Source organism: Planococcus citri, chromosome 1 (genome assembly GCF_950023065.1).
Source record: "Planococcus citri chromosome 1, ihPlaCitr1.1, whole genome shotgun sequence".
In the NCBI taxonomy this organism is placed as follows: domain Eukaryota; kingdom Metazoa; phylum Arthropoda; class Insecta; order Hemiptera; family Pseudococcidae; genus Planococcus; species Planococcus citri.
This window is the reverse complement of record NC_088677.1, coordinates 83,688,656-83,710,123: the sequence shown is the minus strand read 5'-3', so window position 1 is coordinate 83,710,123 and position 21,468 is coordinate 83,688,656. Positions and strand designations below refer to the sequence as shown.

Here is a 21,468-nt window from a genome sequence, read left to right as displayed (position 1 = left end):
TTTTGACCCCATGAGATCGATCGTATTTGAAACGAAAAAAATCAATTATAGTCCCCAAAACAAACTTCTAGATCAAAAATCGATTAATCGAATTCCAAAAATCGATTCGTTTACGATTTTTCCATTCGTACGAGTTCAAAAATGAAGAATAAAGTATTTCAGCCTCAAAAATAAACCTCCCGATCAAAATTTGGGTAAGATGAAACATCAATTGACTGAAAGCCAAAATTCGAACCGATCTAAGCCATCGACTCATGGATTCCAAACTGACGAATGAGGCAGATAAGCCAAAAGGGGAGGGGGTGAGTCCTCAAAAACTTAGTTCAGGTTTAACCACCGAAGCATGAAATTAAAGGACCAATTTAAATGATAAAAGAAGGTGAATTTGGGCGAAGCTTCGGCTATCTCCGCCCTAAAGAGTCAAATGAAATCTCAAGTTATTGGATAGGTTTGATGAAAACACTCTCAACTCGTAATAAATCGCCAGACGAGGCCAAAGGCAACTAAAATTACACCAGTGTAAGTGATTTGCAGATCTGGTAATTGAAGGGGAACCAGCAGTAGATAGTACCTTATTTATTAGGAACCACTCACTCACACTAACCATTCACTAACCACCTACAAGTAGAAATTAATATTCAATTATTCATATTTAGAGATTTCAAAGTCGCACAATTGAGTTGAGATTAGAAAAAAAGTAGTTTGTGCATATTTTTCAAACACTGAAAACCCATCAAAACGACATGAAAAATTTCAAATTTCTCCAATGTTCAATTTTTTGATATTTTGACCTTGTATGAGGTCGCTAAAAGGAGAAAGAAGGGGGTCAGAAGGGTCCAATTGATAAAATGAGTCAACATTCGCACTCTGTTCCACTTTACATTGAATTTTGATCAAAATTGAAACCGCTGTTGTGCCTTCAAGAAAATTGTGATTTTAATTTGAAAATGATCAATTTGAAAAAAGAGCTTGAAAAAGTGATTTCGCTACAATTTTTTCATACGAGTATTTTGAAACGTTGAGTATCAACTTTTGTGGTTTTCATGAAAAAAATGAGCTTTCGTGTTGGAAATCCGAATTCGAGATCTTCGAAATTTAATGCTTCTAATTTTCAAATATTTTTTTAAAATTTGTGATTTTGATTTTAAAATGGTCAAGTTATGAAACCATCTCATACAAAAAAAAATTGTTTTCATAATCATGTAAATGTAAAAATTCAATTAAAAACTTTAAAAATGAAATCAATCTTCATAAATCAATATAAACTCGAAAATTCAAACTTATCTGCGAATTCGTAGTTGAAAAAATTCAAAGTTTATACGCAAATAAAAAAAATCATCATAAACCGATTAAAATAAAACTCAAAATCGTGTACCTTAAAACAAAAAAAATTCTAATCAACTCACAAAAAATTATTCAAAAAACACGATCAATCTTCCCACAAAAAAAAAATTCCCACCCATTAAATTATTACAAAACGTTGCAAGAAATTTACTAAAATTAAAACTCAAACACTCGCCAATAAATGAATTAATATAATATATTTGCAGCGTGTTCGCTTATTAACGTAAACATACAGGAACAAAAATAAAAAGTACACTATTGCACCTATTTATAATATTTTAAATTCGTACAAAATTCTTTTTTAAAAATAAAAAGAAGGAAAAAGAAAGAGAAAAAATCGATAAAGCGACACACGGAGATGTAAATTTCGCTAAAATACCCCCGCAATGAAAAAAAAAAAGAAACCTAATCCTACGTAAGAGAAAACAACATAAATCGCTTTGCATTCTTTAACCAATGTAATAAAAAGCGTTAATACAATAATATTCTACACGCGGAGTATAGTGTGATACTAGATAGATAGGGTTTTCATTAAACGATACTAATAAAGAAAAAAAAAAATTACTTTATAGTCACGAATAAGATACGTTGTTAGAGAATAAATTCTTTGTTACTTTTAGTATACTATAGTTCACAGTTCGCGCAGGATACAGAGACTAGAAAGATGTTCCATATCTTATTCGTAAAAAAAAAAAAGAAAATAATATCTAATTTATTTTACTCCGCAATTTAAAAAAAAAAAAAAGGCGAAACAAATTAACGATAATCATTTCAACTGTTTAAATTCGTCCATGATTCAACATAATACATATAATAAAATAAAAAACGAAAAAAAAAAAATTCAAAATTTGTGCAAAATAAACGATATTGTCCAGACTTTTATCGAGTTTAAAGAGCTAAAAATTACGTCGGTTTAAGGTAGGTATACAATACTCATATACTTAATAAATCAATGAAAACCCTCGGTTTTTGTTTTAGAAACACATACATACGTAGGCAATTGTAATACAATTACTCAGAGTCAATGTAGTTCTTCATCGTGGAATAGAAGAAAAATAATGAAGAAAAAGAAGAAAAGAGGAAAAAAAATCAATCCTACTATACAACATTTTTATAATCAAATAACATAAAATTTCCTTCGACAACTCGCAGCATTGATCGTGACGATAACCAGTGAAACCATAATGTTATTTAGGAACGTACCAAGTTATGAATTGATGGCGTAGAAACACCCCTGTTAAGTCTGCTTCGTCCTCTGCACATATATCGAATATTGTTTCAATTAGAAGTCGATTAATAGTGATAATTAAAATAATAATAAGCGAGCAGAGTATCGAAACAGATGAGTAGAGGACGAAATTCTAGAGATATAATTATTTTTACGTCTTAAGACACGATCGAAAGTACATATGTATATAATTTTCAAATCGAAATTTAATCACCATCTTCCCCTCCACCCCCACCATCAATAAGTTGGGAAGAGTCGTGGGATGATTTAGCATTCAGGGAGACACAATTTGAGCTCGAATATTTTGAGACATAGAATAATATTATCGAATCATCGTTTCAATAAATGACGAAATTCGGAAAAAAAAAATACTCGAAGAAAACCAACACGTCGAAAGAGAAGAAATCAACCCCCTCCCCCTTCAATTGGTTTGTTCGTAAATTTTCGTTTCACGTTTGAAATCACGAGATTTTCTCGATACATAAGATAAAATTGAATATCTTTTACGTTTTACTCATCGTTGAAAATTTTTTCCAACATGCTCGTAAAATAATTTATAAGCACATATTTGTGATTAAATTACACAAAATAAATTGCTTATTTCTTACCTGAACGATTCACGCGTATTATCAGCTGGAGACATACGACAACTTGCCAGTTTCGATTCTAACGCCTGAAAAAAAATAAAATTGATTAGAATTAGCTACAAACGACAGATGATTTTTAAATAATCTATCATAATAAGATCAAAAAATGTACAAGCTAAATATTGAACCTCGAATAAGTATACATCGCAGCCAATATCAAATAAAATGAAAAAAAAAATAAGCGAAAATCATAATATAAAAAACGTAAAAGCTTCAATAACTAGAGCAGCTGCGTTCAAAGTAGGTACGTCAGATACTAGTAAGAATGATGAATTTTCAATTTTTAATTTATTTATGTAACAAAATGTAAAAAATGTACATTATGGACGAGCTTAGAAGAGTCATTCCGAGCTAATTTAATAAGTTTTGGTCTCGGGTCTTTTTTTTTCACTCGAAGATGTATTTTTATAACAAGGATGTTGATCAAGAGGCCGATTGGAGCAGATGAGAGTATTCGATGTTCGACTAACGTAAGAAAGGAACTTTACAACCTGTTGACTCTGATCTACCTCAAATTTGGCTGATTACTGAAAGAGCAAGTCAACCACATCTCAGAATCAAATTTTGAGCAGCCAAAATTGAATTTTCGATTTTTGGCCAATTTTAAAAAATGTCAAAAAATAATAATCATTAAAAAAAAAATTTCCAAGTTTTTGAAAATTTGACATGAAAATTTTCAAGAACCTGAAAAAATATCAGAAAATCCTTTTCAAGTTCGATAGCCGGCCCTTCCACCTCCTAAAGAAAGTTCTGCATCATTCACCAAAAAAAAAAAAAAAAAAAAATTGCATCAAGCATGTCCTCTTCGATCTCCTCTTTTCAAAAAAATCGGGGGGGGGGGACCCTAAAAAATGGCCTATGAGTGTAAAATGTTGAAAAATGCATTAATTTCATGGGTCACTTGTCCCATACATAGTGCAAAAATAACCCAAATAGGGTAGGGAGGGAAAGGTAAAAAAAAGCAAAAATTCTCACAAAAATTAATGTGAGCCTCAATTATGGGTTTTCGAGGACGGTAATTCCAATTTTATCGAAAATTCGCCACTTAAGCTAAAAACAACCCCCACTAGGGTGTAGAGGAGAGTGTAGGAAATTAAAAAATCAGCTAGTTTTGAAGTTGTGAGGTCAGAATGGCCTTCAAACATGAATTCAACAACCTTGAAGTCCCAGATTTTGACACCGAAGTGGTAGTCCAGCATATGACAATAGGAGTAATTGCACCCCCCCCCCGCCGATCCTCCGGGACAACTTTTTTCTTAAAGGGGACATCCTAAGGAACATTTTAAAGCAAAGTTGCCAAAAAAAAAGTTGGCCTTACTTACAAAATGGCGGCCATTTTGATTTACAGGTCAGCCGAAATCGCAGATTTTTCGTTTCAACATAGGACTTGCACGAAATTTTTGAAACTTTACAAAGGTAGATCGAAAGATTGTGCAAAAATTCATCACCTGTCAAAATTTCAAGTGCTAAAGTGCGTTTTTCGATTTTTGGTGAATTTTTGAAAATCGAATTATTTAAGCCAAAAATGAGGGGAAAAATCAAAATTTTACCAAATTGACCAAGAAAGCTGAAATTTGGGAAATAGTCTATTTTCGACATGCCAAATCGATTGGAAACGGTTTCGACCCGTTTTGAGCAGTTCTGGAGCCTCCAGCAGATTTTTGAAACTCGAAATTCCCACAAAATTCCATCAAATTGGAGTTGTATAGCTGAAATTTATTCTAAAAACTAATTTCAATACGCTACGAAGTACTGCAGGTGAATTTCAAGTCGTTTTGGAGCCTCCAGCAGATTTTTGAAACTTTAAATTTTCACAAAATTTCATCAAATGGAGATGAAAAGCTGAAATTTACTCTACACTCCAATTTTAACACCCTCTGAAGACGACTTCAGGTGGGTTTAAGTCATTTTAGGGCCTCCAGCGACTTTTTTGAAAATTACTGGAGCCTCCAGTAGATTTTTGAAACTTGAAATTTCCCCAACATTAATTTATCAAATGGAGTTGCCAAGCTGAAATTAACTTCGCAGACTACATGGTGGTTTCAAATGGTTTTAAAGCTTCCAGCTACTTTTAGGAAATTACAATTTTTCAAAAAAACGTCATACAACCTTTCAAAAAGTTGCTGGAGGCTCCAAAACGACTTGAAATTCACCAGGAGTCAACTTCGTAGCGTATTAAAATAAGTTTGCAGAATGAATTTCGACTCTCCATCTTAGTTCGATGAAATTTTGTGGAGATTTCAAGTTTCAAAAATCTACTGGAGGCTCCAGTAAATTTCAAAAAAGTTGTTGGAGGCTCTAAAATGACTTGAAATCCACCAGAAGTCGTTTTCAGAGGGTGTTAAAATTAGAGTGTAGAGTAAATTTCAGCTTTCCATCTCCATTTGATGAAATTTTGTGAAAATTTAAAGTTTCAAAAATCTGCTGGAGGCTTCAGGAATTTTCAAAAAGTCTCTGGAGGCTACAAAACAACTTGAAATTCACCTGCAGTACTTTGTAGCGTACTGAAATTAGTTTTTAGAATAAATTTCAGCTTTACAACTCCAATTTAATGGAATTTTGTGGGAATTTCGAGTTTCAAAAATCTGCTGGAGGCTCCAGAACTGCTCAAAACGGGTTGAAACCGTTTCCAATCGATTTGGCATGTCGAAAATAGAGTATTTCCCAAATTTCAGCTTTCTTGGTCAATTTGGTAAAATTTTGTTTTTTCCCCTCATTTTTGGCCTAAATTCGATTTTCAAAAATTCACCAAAAATCGAAAAACGCACTTCAGCACTTGAAATTTTTGCATGATCTTTCGATCTACCTTTGTAAAGTTTGAAAAAGTTCGTGCAAGTCCTATGTTAAAATGCAAAATCTGCGATTTAGGCTGAACTGTCAATCAAAATGGCCGCCATTTTGTAGGTAAGGCCAACTTTTTTTTGGGCAAGTTTGCTTTAAAATGTTCCTTAGGATGTCCCCGTTAAGAAAAAAGTTGTCCCGGAGGATCGGCGGGGGGGGGGGTTGCAATTACTCCTATTGTCATATGCCGGACTAATAGAAAATGGTTAATTTTGAAATTTCAAAAGCCAAAAATCAAAAGATCAATCTGGGTATAGCTGAAATATTGGTCACGAGGATTTCAAATTATGAAAATTTATGGAAATTTCAAGTTTTAAAAATCTTTTGGATGCTTCAGAACTGCTCGAAACGGTTCAAAACCCAGCGGCTTTTTAGAAATATGTAACTGGAGCCATTTTTTTTTTGGCAATTTTGCTTTAAAATGTGAGAGTTAAAGAGTGGACATTGAGATTAATTTTTGTGAAAGTGAAATTCTTCGAAAATATTGACAAGGCTCGGGATCAATTTTTCCCAAACCAAAAAGTATCCAAAAAAGTCACAAAAAGTGAGCAAAAAAACCCATTTCAATGCAGAAAAAATGACTAAAAAAAAATTGCAAATTGAAATTTTTTGGTTTTTAATTTTTAAAAATTAAACTAAGTACTTGATTTGAAACTTTTTGCAAAAAAGACGAGACTTTTGAGCAATTTTTGCCAAATTTATAGCAAAAAAAAATCAGTTTTTGGCAAAAAACCAAACGTTGACAATTTTGGAAATACTTAAGTAAGTACCTACATAAGATATTTTGGAACACAGAACACTGAAAAAAAAACTAAAAAAACTTTTTTTTAGCAATTTTGTCAAAAAACAAAAATTTTTGAAAAAAAGGAAATTTTTGAAAAAAAAATCAAAAATTTGGGCACTTCTACAAAAATGAGCAATTTTTGAGAATTATTGGCAAAGAAATTACTTTTTCCGCACAGTGAGACTTTTCAATGGTGAAAAAACAAGAATTTTTGGCAATAAATTTTTGAAAAAAAAACAAGAACTTTTGGACAACTTTTGGAAAAAAGCAACATTTTGATAATTTTAGCAGAAAACAGGTTTTTTTGAAAATTATTGCGAAAAAAGTGATACATTTGGGCCATTTCTGACAAAAAGCGAGTCTTTGAGAATTTTTGGGAATATTTTGAAATAAAAAACAATACTTCGCAATTCTGTTAAAAAACGAGAATTTTTTACAATTTCTAACAGAATAACGCAAAACTTTAAAAATTTCGGCAAAAAACAAGTCTTTTTGAAAACTACTGGCAAAAAAAGATAATTCGTGAAAAAAAAGCAAAAATTTTAGCATTTCAGCAAAAACAAGCTATTTTTGAAAATAATTGACAAAGAAATTCTTTTCTTTTGCATTTTTTTTTCTTTTCAAAAAGCGAGATTATTTGCACATTTTTCTCATTTTCAGCACAATTTTGATTTTTAAAAATTCACCAAAAATCAAAAAAGACACTGCAAGAGAGCTAACATTATTGAGGAGGGGGGGGGGGGCAAACGAAAGTTACTTTCTAGAAAATGGGTTTATGAAGCTCATTTTTTTCTTGATTTTCTCAACTTTGGGAGGGAGGGAGGGAGGGAGGGAGGGGGAGTCCTCTCTAGAAGGTCAATATGGTTTGAAGGATCGGGGAAAGTTTTTTCTTAAAAGGAAGATTGTTTAGGAATTTTTAAAAAAATCTGATTTTTTTTTCAATTTGGGGAGGGGGGGCTAACGGCATGACTTTTTTTGCAGATGGGAAAAAATGAAAAATGGGGAATTATTTTCTCACCCGAGGTAACAACTTTGGAGTGATGAGAGGGGGAAAATTTCAACTTTGCAAAATAATAAAAAAAAAAATATTTCATCGAAATTGATCAACTCAGATCGAAATGACGAAGAATGGCTTTTATAGTACTTAAAAATACCAATGCCAATCGCAAAATAATCAAAGCGGACAGAAGCTATAATTCTATGACTGTTCCAAGTATAGCTATCATTTTAGTTTCATTTTAAATTACTAATCAATTATGTATACTTCTATAATTAATTAAAATACCCATACGCATGCATTCTATTCGATATACCCACAATGATATTACGACATGAAACACGAAAAAAATCCCATAAACTTGAAGATCATTCGTATACGAAACAGTAAAACCTCCAAATTAAATCAAATAGGTACCATAAACTACTATTACGAGTAGTCACGATCTTTTTAAAAATTCATACAGCCAAATGCATTATTTCAACAACCCCACGATGAAGAAAATAAAATAGAAGAATAAACAAAAGATACATTAATCGAATGCAGCGACAACAACAGCAGCAGCAGCAGCAGCAGCAACAGCAGCAGTACAACATGCACAATACAACTTTCATTTTCATTCGTCATGCATTATTTGTACTATAATGGTGTAAAAAAATGAACGTATAAACTCCTCATAGGCCTAAAAGCATTCGCCTCAACAAGGCTACCCCGTTCAAAAAAAAAAAAAAATACAAAACAAAGAGAAAGCTATCCCCGAGAAAGAGAAACAACAGTATAGGTAGTTAATTAAATAATCGATCCAGCACCGCAAATAAAAAATAAAAAAATAATAAAAAAAATAGAGAAACAAAATCATCGTAATAGTAATAAAATAAAAATAAACGGACCTTTGGTGTGTCAAAGCGTCTTCGGACAGTATTAAGCCTCCTCCCCACCACTCTCGCCGAAGGATAATACAGCAATTAAGAAGAACGGTTAAAATAAAATTACACATACTTATTAAATAGGTATACCTAATCGTACATCTCTATTCCTAATAAATGTTAACATCAATAATTGCGAGTATCGAGACTTTTGTGTGTGGTAAACAAATCACAAATGCTACAAAAATACTTTCGGATACTTCCTCTATGTTAGGCAAGTCATTAGTAGGTTTGTATACGTACAACATAATCAACATCTCCCATTCGATCAATTTATTATACTGCAAGAACTTTTAAAACTCTTTCTCTCTCTTAGAACATAATCAATCACCGGGCTCACTCCATTACATAAAATATACGTATTATTATTATTATTATTATTATTATTAAGCGATAGCATAAAAATAAGACAAAAAAATATACTCTATCGACTAGTTTAGTAAATCGTACAATTACTATAATATTATTAATTTTATCCTATATATTGTTAAAACGACAATACTACAATACTATATTATACGAACGTGTAAAATAATTAAAAATGCGTTTTAAAACATATTTCAATTTACCTTGAAAAATCATAATGCACATAAAACACGAATATTAAACATGACTAGTAGAATTTTCATTTTAAAAAAATTATAACTTTCACGCTTCGATCAGCGAGCGTTCGTTTCGACAAAAACAACCTCATTTTTCGACTTTTAAAAGTACGAGTAAAAACACATACGATAGGTTATAATAAAGCTTACACGTAAATTAGCGCTTATAAATCTAAGTTTTGATTCGCACGAGAAGATCGAAAAAATACACAAAATAAAATACACAGGTAATTGAAAATGCTAAATCGTTTATCGACAATATGTCACGATTTGTGTTTGAACCAAAGTTTCTCTTTGATGAAGAAAGATTTGTTGAAAAATGCAAAATTTCAGCCGAAAAAAAAATGCTACTCGAAGTGATCTCCTGCGTTAGCGTCGTTTTTTTGGGGGGGGGGGGGGGGGAATTGGAGGAGAGGCGAGGGGAGAGGGGAGGGTTGAGGGCTTAAATTATTTCAAAAGTAAAAAAATTACTCTGTGAGGTTCATTTTTCAGCAATAGGATTGAAAAAAATCGAAGTAGTGAAGAATATGTTCAAAAACGAAGGAAAAATATTGGCTATCAACATTTTAGATACATTCAACACCCTTCTCCACCCCCTCAGACCATTTCAACTTTTCAAAACCCTCGACCCTCGTGAGTTAGACAATGACTAAAATATTATTTCACTTCAACTCTCAGTTTATTAAAAAAAATCCTTCCATTATAGGAAGATGCATTTTACTGCTTTTGGACGGGGCGAGGAGCATATCTAGCTAGACCCCCCTCCCCCTCCCACCAAAACACCCATACGATCAAAGTTATCTTCGAAAGATGGATTTTCATGAATTTTCTCATCTTGAGGTCAATAAATTCGGCCAATGCGATGACAAAACGGTGGGAAAATGAGTAAAACATTCATTTTTCAACATTTTAGTGATATTTAACCCATTCTTATCGTCTCTCAATTTGATCCCAAGACTCAGATAAGTCATAACTTAAACACGATTGAAGAATTTGTAAATAATTTTCGTCGAAAAGATACTTCAAAAATTGGTGGACGAATTTTCACTGTTTTGAAAAAATTCTGAAAGGTTTTTCCACCCTCCCTTTCCCTCTGAAAGAGCTTCCACGAGTCCACAATTATACTCTGAGGTTCATTTATTGAGGATTTTCTCATTCTGGAGCCAAAAAAGTCAGTAAAGGTGATTGCAAAATTTAGAAAAAGAAAAATGATTGAAATACTGAATTTCAGTATTTTTGGCAAGGACGAAAGATTCAAGCCCCCCCCCCCCATTTTCTTCTCTTTTCATCTTGTATCACAATGTGATTTAATTTCAATGTTTTATCAAAAAAACAAAAAATTGAGGCACGCGAGCCTCCCTTCCCTTACAAATTGGTTTCTACGAAGTCAAAATTATTTCTCAATGTTCAACAGGAATTTTCAAGTTCTGATGTCACAGAAATCATTTGAAAAAAAATAGAACTTCCAAATGAATTACTTTTTTTCTATTTTGGTCTCAATTTCAAGGCCCTCAGCTTTCTTCTTTTTCCCCCCAAATGGACCTCTTTTGAAGTCGAAATCGTTCTTCAATCATTAATTTACACGAATTGTCCAAGATTTAGGGTGAAAAAAGTCAAAAAGACTAGAAATTATAAACAGATGATTTTTTTTCAATTTTAGTCCCAATTCGGAGGGCCCAAGGTTTTTCATTTTGATCTGAATTTTGGACCTTTTACCTTCCCCCTTCTCCCTAGATGGGCTTCTGCGTAGTCAAAATTGTTCTTCAATCATCAATTTACAGGATTTTTCAAGATTTAGGTGGAAAAAAGTCAAAAAGACCAGAATTTATACACACATGATTTTTTTTCCACTTTAGTCCCAATTTTGAAGGCCTATGCTTGCCCCTTCTCTTCACAACTGGACGACGTTTATGGCACAACATTTTTTTTCAGCGTTCACAAATTATTTTTTTTTCTATTTTGGTCTGAATTTTAGGGGTCCTAGTTCCCTCCTTTTTTTCACCAAATGGATCTCCTTGAAATGTTCCTTGATCTTCAATTCATACGATTTTTCAGTTTAGTGGTCAAAAAAGTCAACAAAACTAGAATTTACACACAAATGATTTCTTTTTCAATTTCAGTCCCAATTTTTTTTTGGGGGGGGCAAGCTTTTTCCTTAAAATTAATTGTGAATGTTCACTTCACACGAGTTCTTAAATTTTTTGAGCCCAAAAAATTCAACATAAGGTCAGAATTTATGCAAAAAAAATTTTTTCCCATTTTGATTTTTGATCTGAATTTTGGACCCTTTTACCTTCCCCCCCTTCCCCCTAGGTGAGCTTCTGCGTAGTCAAAATTGGTCATTGATGCTCATCTAACACGAGTCTCAAAGTTTTAGGATCAAAAACATCAACGAGGTCAGAGTTTATGCATAAATGATTTTTCTTTTTCATTTTGATCTCAATTTTGCAGACCTTACTTTTCCCCTTGCCTCGTCAACAGGACCAGAATTTCCTCAAAACTGATTTTCTTCCTTTTGTTTGTGATCTCAATTTTGAAACCTTCACCTTCCTCGTTCCACAAAATGGGCTCTATGGAGTCAAAATTGATCCTTGGTGGCCACCTCCCAAGAATTTTCAAATTTTATGGTCAAAAAAGTCAACCAGACCAAAATTTCTGCAAAAAATGATTTTTTTCTAGTCTCAATTTTGGAATCTTAGGCTTCTTTTTCCGTCAAAATTGCCACCAATGGAGTCAAAATTGATCCTCGATGTTCACGTCACCTCAAACCAGTTTGAAATTGGGGTCACAACAGTAAAAAAAATCACATTTCAAGTATTAATCATTTTTTAAAAACTGATTACAACCTCCCCCCCCACCAAAAAAAGAATTAGGCTTCCATGAAGTCAAAATTCATCCTTGATGTTCACTTCACACAAGTTTTCAAATTTTAGAGAAAAAAATCTTGATTTAAATTTTGAGTACCTAAACACCCCTTCCCCCCTCAAAAAATTAGGCTTTCATGAAGTCGAAATTGATCTGGAGCCAAAATTGATCCTCGATGTTCACGTCACCTCAATCCAATTTCAAATTGGGGTCAAAACCATGAAAAAAATCGCAATTTAAGTAAGTATCATTCATTTAAAAAAAATCGATTACAATTTTAGACATCTGAGTATCTCCCCCCCCCCCCTCATAAAAATTAGGCTTCTATGAAGTCAAAATTCACCCTCGACGTTCACTTCACACAAGTTTTCAAACTTTGGAGTTGAAAAAATCACAATTCATCAATAAATCAGTTTTTAAAATCTTGATTTCAATTTCCAGTACATCAGCACCCCCCCCCCCCTTCAAAAAAAATTAGGCTTCTACGAAGTCAAAATTAATCCTCGATGTTCACTGCAAACATAATTTTTCAAATTTTGGAGTCTTTTAAGAAATTTGATTTCAACTTCGAGTACCTAAGCACTCCCCCCCCCCTCTACACCCTTGCCAAAAATAGGCTTCCAAGAAGTCAAATTTGATATTCGGGGGCACCTCAGACTAGTTTCTAAGTCTCCGGGTCAAAATAATAAACAAGGCCAGAACTTCTGCAAAAGTCATTTTTTTTTTTCGTTCTTTTATGGTCTCAATTTTGGGACCCTCATATCAGCTCTCCCCCCCCCCCCCTCAAAACAGGCTTCTACGAGGTCAAAATTATTTTTCCATGTTCACCTCTCACGATTTTTCAAATTTCTTGGGGTCAAAAACGTCAAACGTCATCAAGACCAAAATTTCAGCATAACTTTTTTCTTTCTGTTGCAGTTTGAATTTTGGGACCTTCAGTTTTCTCCTCTTCTCTTCAAATAGGGCTTCTACGAGGACGGTCAAATTTTTTCCTCGATGTTCACCCAAGACGATTTTTCAAATTTTACGTCATTCTGGAAAATCCGACCCCCCCCCCCCGCAGAACCTTCAACTATTCGACTTAGCAGCTCACACAACTGACAACGCCAACGACAGGATTTCTTCGACAAAATGCACTAACTTTCTACAAAAACGCATCCGCATCTTAACGCAGCTCATCGGATCAAATTCCGCGAGTCGAAAATATAATAATACTGAACTCAAAATAATACATAATGGAAGACTCGAATTAAAGAAAAAAAAAAAACAAAAAAACGTACAACTTTCCTCAAAGTTCTACGAACAATAATTAGCCAACAACATTGGCCAATTCGCCAAACCATTAAAAACAAAAAAAAAAAAAAAGGAAAAAAATAAAAAGCTTTTACAATAAAAACAAAAGAACAAAGGAGAGAAAAAAAATACTAACATGCAATATGCATCTTAAAGCACATGAAAAAAAATACCTCGAAGTTACAAAAAGTTATTCGGTAAACGATTAATAAAAAAAAACAACAATAAACAAATAATAAACAAAAAAAAAAAAAAAAAGGAAACATGGAATGTAAACAGTACAACGAAAAATACTGGCAATCAGAATTTTCTTTTAGTTATAGGAGTAGGCAATGGAAATGGTTTTCGAGCGGTGGGGCAAATGCACTTGATTCGGGAACATTCGGAGCACAACCATTTCTCAAGCTGTGTACCAATAAAAACCATTTCGCAAGCGCGTCCGCAGCCAAAAATTGCGTATAAGAGCAAATAAAAAAAAAAAAAAAAAAACTTGATAAAATAACGAAAAAAAAAAAAAATTCAATATAAATACGCCTACAAAGGTAGTACTAGCCTATAATAAAGGTAAAAAAAATAAAGCGAAAGCTTGAAAGCTTTTTGGTATTTATACCTAATCAGTGTTGCTAATTGGAAAATCGTGAATACCGACGATAAACGATTCGAGTGCCTTGAAATGTTTTTTAATTTACTCTTAAGCTTTAAAAATATTACGAAAACCCGCAATAAATAAAAAAATTCTTTTAAAAGCTTTGTTTTCTATAATACATTGCAAAAGTGCTTCGAAATTAACTGTCGTTTACAAAGGTAGAAATTTTCAACACTAAAACATCTCGAGTAATTTTTGCTTTTACTTCTATGAATAGAATTTTTTCGAAACAGAGAGAAAGAAAAGTGAAAAAAAAAGGTGTACTGCAAAGAGGAGATGCTGTCGCTTTACAGCGATTTCTGGTGCACGAGTTTCACAAACACCAATAACGCTATAAGAAGAGTTTTCTGAAAAAGATACATCGTCATCGGTCATAAACGCCATAATAACCAAGTTTCCTACTACCTAAAACTCTAACGAAGCAACTAGCCTATTTTTTTTCATATTTTCTGCCTCCCTCCTCCTCCCACCTTCCATCCCTTTCGGCGACTTTATCATCGAATGTTTGTTAGTATAGAGGTAATAATGACAGATCGTTTTTCAACAAAAAGTAAGATGAGTAATACGATAAATTCACAACACGTTAAAAATTGCATTCCGCACCCGATTAATCCGACAAAAATAGAATAATACGTGAATTACTTACGCCAACTTTCCTCAACAAATCGCCAACGATATTCATTGCTGAAACTCGCGTTGGTGTCGTCAATACCGAGTGTCCACCAGATAAACCTATGGGCAAAATAATACGCTATGTGAGGATTTTCGTTCTCTGGAATATTATAAGAATATAAATCGAATTGAATTTTGATGCACCGAAACCTCGATTAGTAAGTATGCGATGACCCAGAGTGAAAGCTTTTATAATTATTTATTAGAAGCAATCGTGGCTTGTTTGGAGTATTCGTACAGGTTTTTTAGGTCTCAGCCACTAAAAAATTCGTAGGAGGGGAATGGTTTGTAGGTACTGCTGAGTAGTATTTCAATATTCATCTCGAATTTCCCTAAAATTCGTACATACCTTTGCTAGTTTTTAAATTAAAAAAAAAAATCACTGAAAAAATTTCACACCCTCCAACTTGAAATTTCAATTGTATTGGACCCCCCCCACTCATTTCTCAAAAAATTAGGAAAATTGATGTTTTTACACACTAATTCTTGAATTTGGTTCATTTTTATCAAAAAAACATTATTTAATAGTTATGGACCCCCCCCCCCTTCTTGATGGAAAATTGTAGAATTTGAATGAACGTCTTCAGAGAATAAGAAAAAATTGCACTTTTTCCAGTTTTACACTTTTTGGCACACTTTTATCAGGAAGCACAATCATTCGATAGTAATCATTCGGTAGTTTTCGTCCCTCCCCCTCCGCCCGTTTCCAAACTGATGGAAGAAAGGAACCTGAGCTTCCTTAAAAAATAAGAAAAATCCAAAAAAGTATACATTTTCAAGTTTTCAAAGTCTAACCCCAGAATTTGGTCCAATTTTAATGAGAACATTTTTTTTGACCCCCTCCCCCACTATAAAAAGTGTGGAACTTGGGCTTCCTCGGTTTCTTAAAAAATAAGAAAATTCAAAAAATCTGAAATTTTCATATTTCTGCGCTCTAATTATTGACATGGATACAGTTTTATCAAAAAGCACTATTCCATAGTTTTGACGCCCCCCAATCAAATCTCCTAAAATTTGATCCATTTTAGTAAGAAAAAAATCATCTAAAGCCATTCAATAGTTTTGAACCCCCCCCCCCCCACCATTGAAAAGTGTCGAACTTGGGATTCCTTAATTTTTCAAAAAAGGGGAAAAATCAAAAAACACTACTCAATCATTTTGACCATCCTCTCTCCGTCAAATTGATGAAAAAGTGACCTTGTGATTTCTCAGAAAATAAGAAAAATCAAACAGGTAGATGGTAGAAATTTTCAAGTTTTTACAGTCAAATTTTGCCCATTTTCATGAAAAAAAATCATCTAAAAACATTCAATAATTTTTACCTCTCCTCCCTTGATGAAAAAGTGTGGAATTTGGGCTTCCTCCTGCTTTCTCGATTCCTCAGAAAATGAGAAAAATCAAAAAATCAGAATTTTTATGTTTTTATCAATTTTCATTAAAAAGCATTATCAAATAGTTTAAACACTCCCCCCCACCAAAAAAAATTGTAAAAAAGTGGCATTTGAGCTTCTTTTTAAAAAAAAATAAGAAAAATCAATCAAGTTTAAATTTTCAAGTTTTCAAAGTCTAATCCTAGAATTTGATTCATTTTCATGAAAAATTCATCTCAAACCATTCCACTGTTTTGACCACTCCCCTCAGCCCAAAAATTGAAAAGTGTCAAACTTGGAATTCCTCAATTTTCATCAGAAAACACTACTCAATAATTTTGACCATCCTCTCTCCCTCAAATTGATAAAAAAGTGACCCTTGGACTTTTTCAGAAAATAAGAGGAAAAATCAAACAGGTAGAAATTTTCAAGATTTCAGCGTCATTTGGTCCATTTTCATGAAAAAAATTCATCTAAAAACATTCAATAAGTTTTACCTCCCTTCCCTTGATGAAAAAAAAATGGAATTTGGTCTTCCTCCTGCTTCCTCGGTTACTCAGAAAATGAGACAAATCAAAAAATTGAAATTTTTATGTTTTTACACTATAATAATAATTCTTTGATTTCATAAATTTTCATCAAAAAGCATTATTAAATAGTTTAGACACCCCCCTTTTAAAAAAATTGTGAAAAAGTAGAACTTGAGCCTCTTGAAAAAAATAAGAAAAATCAAAAAAGTTGAAATTTTCAAATTTTCAAAGCCTACTCCTAGAATTTGGTTAATTTTCATGAAAAAATTCATCTCAAACCATTCAACAGATGAAAAGTGTGGAACTTGGGCTTTCTCGTTACTCAAAAAAATAATAAAAACTGAAAAAGTTCAAACTTCCATCTTTTTACACTCTAATTCTTGGATTTAATCCATCCCCTCCCCCAAACGGATCAAATTGATGAAAAGTAGAACTTGTGCTTCCTTCAAAAAAAGAAAAAAAAACATCAAACAAACGTGCTCAACTTTGACCAAAAAAATTATTCAGTAGATCCCCCCCCCTCAATCTGAGGGCTTTTAACTTCAGTTCCTCAAACAATGAAAAAAATCAAATGGTTAAAATTTTCATGTTTTCACACTCTTTACTCCTTGGATTCAGGATAATCAAATTACAGAATCTAGAGTGAAGTCGGACTCACGATCAGTAGTCCTGAAACCCCAGTAAGTGATATTTCAAATTGCATTATCATTTTTTTTAAATCTTCATACTAAAAATGCCCATGGAAGGGTTTGGTGAGGTCAGATGAAAAAACCAAGTGGATATTTGAACTCGGCGTCCAAAAAACCAAACAGACGATATGTCACACGGCATCAATATTTTTTTCATCTTCAGGACTGAATTGGGGTTTTTGTGGTAAGAGAGGGGGGGGCAAATCAAAAAACTAAGTTCATTTTCGGATTCAGCACCCTCAAAACCCAAATAAACGATATGTCACACGGTATCATTATTTTTTTCATCATCGAGTCTAAATTGGGTTTCTGTGGTAGGAGGGGGAAGGGGGGGGGGTGGTCAGATCAAAAAACTAAGTTCATTTTCAGATTTAGCACCCTCAAAACCCAAATAAACGATATGCCACACGGTATCATTATTTTTTTTCATCATCAAGTCTAAATTGGGTTTCTGAGGTAGGGGGGGGGGGGGGTCAGATCAAAAAACTAAGTTCATTTTCAGATTTAGCGCCCTCAAAACCCAAATAAACGATATGTCACACGGTATCATTATTTTTTTTCATCACCAATGTCTAAATTGGGTTTCTGTGGTAGGGGGGGGGTCCAGATCAAAAAACTAACTTCATTTTCAGATTTAGCACCCTCAAAACCCAAATAAACGATATGTCACACGGTATCATTATTTTTTTCATCTTCATGACTAAATTGGGATTTCTGGGGTAGCGGGGGGGGGGGCAGATCAGAAAACTAAGTTCATTTTCAGATTAAGCACCCTCAAAACCCAAATAAACGATATGTCACACGACATAACCTGCGATTTTCATTTGTACTCAAAATTCCCTCCCCCACACCTTTTTGGGATAAAGGCCTAATCATTCCATCGACAGTGTTTGCTAATTTTTTTCGAAATACCGGACCCCCCCCCGGCATGAAGCATTGATGATAAAAAAAATATCTTCCTGAACATTTTCGTCATATTTGCTCAATTTGAAAAGTTATGGCTCAAAAACTGAAATTTAGACCCTATGGCCTATGGACTTTCCTAAAGGGCACGAGATAAGCCAGATTTTTGGGAAATTCGGGAATATTGAAATACAAAAACTCTGCTGTACATGAAAATAAAACTTCCCTCTCCTACGAATCTTCCAGAGATTTGCTTTTTAAACCTAAAAACCTTTTGCTAATGATATTTGTATTAATAATTTTATTTCAGTATACAGGGTGTCCAAAGTCAACCCTAGAGTAATTAATTTTGACTGGATGAAGAATTCCTCACAAATTCCTGAAATTTCTCCCATATTTTCATCTCCTCGCTTTCATCCAGTCAAAATTAATCACCACTGGAGACAACTTTCGAGACACACTGTATTATTCGAGTATTTACAACATTATTCGATGATACTTACAACAAGTAATACACAATCCAGAGTCGTTATAAGTAGCAAGACCTGTTATATTTGAAACAATACAAGTATTTTTTTAAAAAAAAAACCTCATATGAATTCGTATCGAACTAAATTCTATACGGAATTCTACAGCAGGAGATTCACAAAAGCTACCAGCTATTTAGCTTCTATCGATAATTATTATCGGTGAAAAATTGAAAAATGAAACCGAATCGTTTAGTTTAGTTAGTATGACGAATGATTTCAGAACTAATTTTAGAGTTATGCAGTTCGAATGTAAGTAATAAATAACAGAATACGTCCTATTATGATGTCACTATACGTAAAAGTAAACGTAAACTAATAGTCATAAAATGATACAAAATTCGTTTCTTTGAAAAATCTAAATTCCTATGAGAATATTTTTTCACGTAAATCGTACTCAGATTTTTTATTTAAAAAAAAAAAAGCTGTTTGTTTTAAAAGCGTTGTTAGTTGTGATGATTGCGATAGTTCAATTACAATAATTCGTTTAAAACGCTCCTCAAAAAAAGGAAACCAACGAGAGAAAAAAAAAAGGACCCAGATTTATCTCAACTAATTACACGAACTACCTATACGCCTACGTAGAATACTAACTACCCAATACCTACGTTAAATTACCACTACTAAAGGAGAGAAAAAAAACCTAAACCGAAAAACGCTATATTTATGAATAATACATTAATTTAAAACAAAGAGGAGACAAAAATACTCGAGGGAAAAGGGCAATACTATATAATGAAGGAACAGCTTAAGCATTCAAAAGAAGAAAAAAACACTACTAAATAAATCATTTAACGAAAAATAATAATTAAAACGTAAGACGAATGGAATGGATTGGCACATGCAAAACTACAAGTGTACTACACGATGGCATTTCGAGGAAATTCATGCATTGGGAAATTATTTTTTATGTGATCCAGATAAGCAATTAAGTGCCAGACGTTTAGTTCTCTTACTTTTGATATGAGTATGAGGCTTAGACGGATCACTACTCAGAGGCGTTCTCTTGCTTGGAATATCGTTCGAAGGAGGCGTAGAACTCGATACGCGAAAACTACTGCATCTTCGAGTGGCCGTGGCTTTATCGTTATCCGGACGGAGTTCCTTTTCTCGTACTTGAATCTCTTGTCTTAAATCTATACGAAAACAATACGGTTTTAAAATCGTTTCGAAGTAATCGAGTAAAAGGTAAAGCTAGGCGTACCTCGAGTTTCATCTTTAAGCCGCTGAACGGTAGCTTTCAAGTTCTCCTTTTCGTCTAGTTCGGATTCTAGTAAAACGTTTCTTTCGATGGCCGAATTGAGTTTCAATTCGAATTCCGCTAATGATTCGTAAGTTACTCTGAAAATAATCGAAAGCTCATTTAGATAAAAAATATTCGGTAAAGGGATCCATTTTCGATGATCTACGGTTAGGTACCTTTGGGAACGTTCTAAATCATCGTTTTTCTGTTCTAAAGAACGTATATATTTAACGTAATCTTCTTCGCGAGAATGACATCTTTTACTTTCTTCTTGTAATTCAGCGATCTGTTTAACGAGTTCTTCGCGTTCTTGATGATAATTTTTCTAACGAAAAAACGTCAACAATTAGATATACTATACCTAATTCGTAAAACTAGAAGTAAACTCTACGAGTGGAAGGCTGGAAGCTCACCTTAAGCGTTTCATTTTCTAATACTAAATGATTATTTCTAGTTTTCAACTCGCGATTAGCTTTTTCCGCTTGTTCCAACGATATTTCTAATTCTTTTTCTAACAAATGCGAGTTTTGTCGAAATTCTTCGTACTCTCGTTCCGTTTCTTCGCATCTGTCCCTCCAGTAATTAACTTCATCTTGCACGGACGCGAATTCCGACCCTGCCATACTTATCGTTTTAATATTCACCACAGAACACCTGAAACAAACCGAGCATTAGTCATAAACACATGTCATCGAATAATAAAACGTCATGCAAGAAAAAATATGTTGCTCGAATTTCTATATACGAGCTACTACGTTAATCCACGTATAATTAGCTACTTTCTCTTATTGTAATGAACCAACTTTACTACGTAATCATCGTAGTCGAATTGTAATTCGCTACCGAAGTCAAATTTGAAATCAGAGTTGCATTTTTAATCGATCGAAGAGCGTTAATTTGGCTAAACGGGGCTTTCGATGCAGATGGCAGGTTGTATTCTGTATGTGTGTTGAAACTATGTCATCGAATGCCAGAATGGGTAACGGAGTATGATCGTAGAAAGAAGTGAGATGGTTTTGAAATCAAATGATGATAATTAACGACGAAATAAACTATCGTACGGGTTTAAGATAAATAAATAATAATCGTATAAGGTCAACACGAAGATTACTTACTGAAATCAAGAACGAACATTCTAAGCCACGAATTACCAACAGTGAAGATGCTATGGCGGGTGGATTGTCTTCCTAGATAATTGAACTAATTAGAATAACGATGAAATAACGCAATGGCGACAAATTTTTAAACAATCGATAAATTCTAACGACGTATACACATTCACACAATTGGTAAATTTCTAAAAACAAATACGAAAATTGCGATTTGCAATCCTTGGTTCATGGTGAGTTCGAACTGCCTGG

At 33.4% G+C, this 21,468-nt stretch overlaps 1 protein-coding gene across 4 annotated transcripts; it reads right to left on the bottom strand.

Moving 5' to 3' along the window:
- Positions 1–1,526: 1,526 nt before the first annotated feature.
- Positions 1,527–21,447, bottom strand: nudE (Nuclear distribution protein nudE). 4 transcript variants are annotated; one of them, XR_010557427.1, is made up of 10 exons: positions 21,223–21,447; positions 20,521–20,761; positions 20,284–20,432; positions 20,069–20,205; positions 19,821–20,000; positions 18,841–18,882; positions 14,820–14,905; positions 8,732–13,932; positions 3,181–3,245; positions 2,441–2,599 (listed from the first exon to the last, which is right to left on the bottom strand). XR_010557427.1 is itself a non-coding variant. In XM_065354198.1 (9 exons), exons 2-9 carry the CDS (start codon positions 20,728–20,730, stop codon positions 2,536–2,538), a joined length of 933 nt encoding a protein of 310 aa, XP_065210270.1. In that variant the 5' UTR covers positions 20,731–20,761; positions 21,223–21,446; the 3' UTR covers positions 1,527–2,535. The 4 variants fall into 4 exon arrangements, 2 of the variants coding, with proteins under 2 accessions (XP_065210270.1, XP_065210282.1); XM_065354198.1 differs by lacking the exon at positions 8,732–13,932 and having other exon boundaries at positions 1,527–2,599; positions 21,223–21,446; XR_010557429.1 differs by lacking the exon at positions 18,841–18,882 and having other exon boundaries at positions 21,223–21,446.
- Positions 21,448–21,468: the final 21 nt, after the last annotated feature.

Coding starts and splice junctions, on each gene's coding strand:
- nudE (XM_065354198.1), bottom strand. CDS start 20,730: ATGGCAGGGTCGGAATTCGCGTCCGTGCAAGATGAAGTTAATTACTGG. Junction 20,433..20,520: donor TAGAAAATGAAACGCTTAAG/GTGAGCTTCCAG, acceptor TTTTTTCGTTAG/AAAAATTATCATCAAGAACG. Junction 2,600..3,180: donor AATACGCGTGAATCGTTCAG/GTAAGAAATAAG, acceptor ATATATGTGCAG/AGGACGAAGCAGACTTAACA.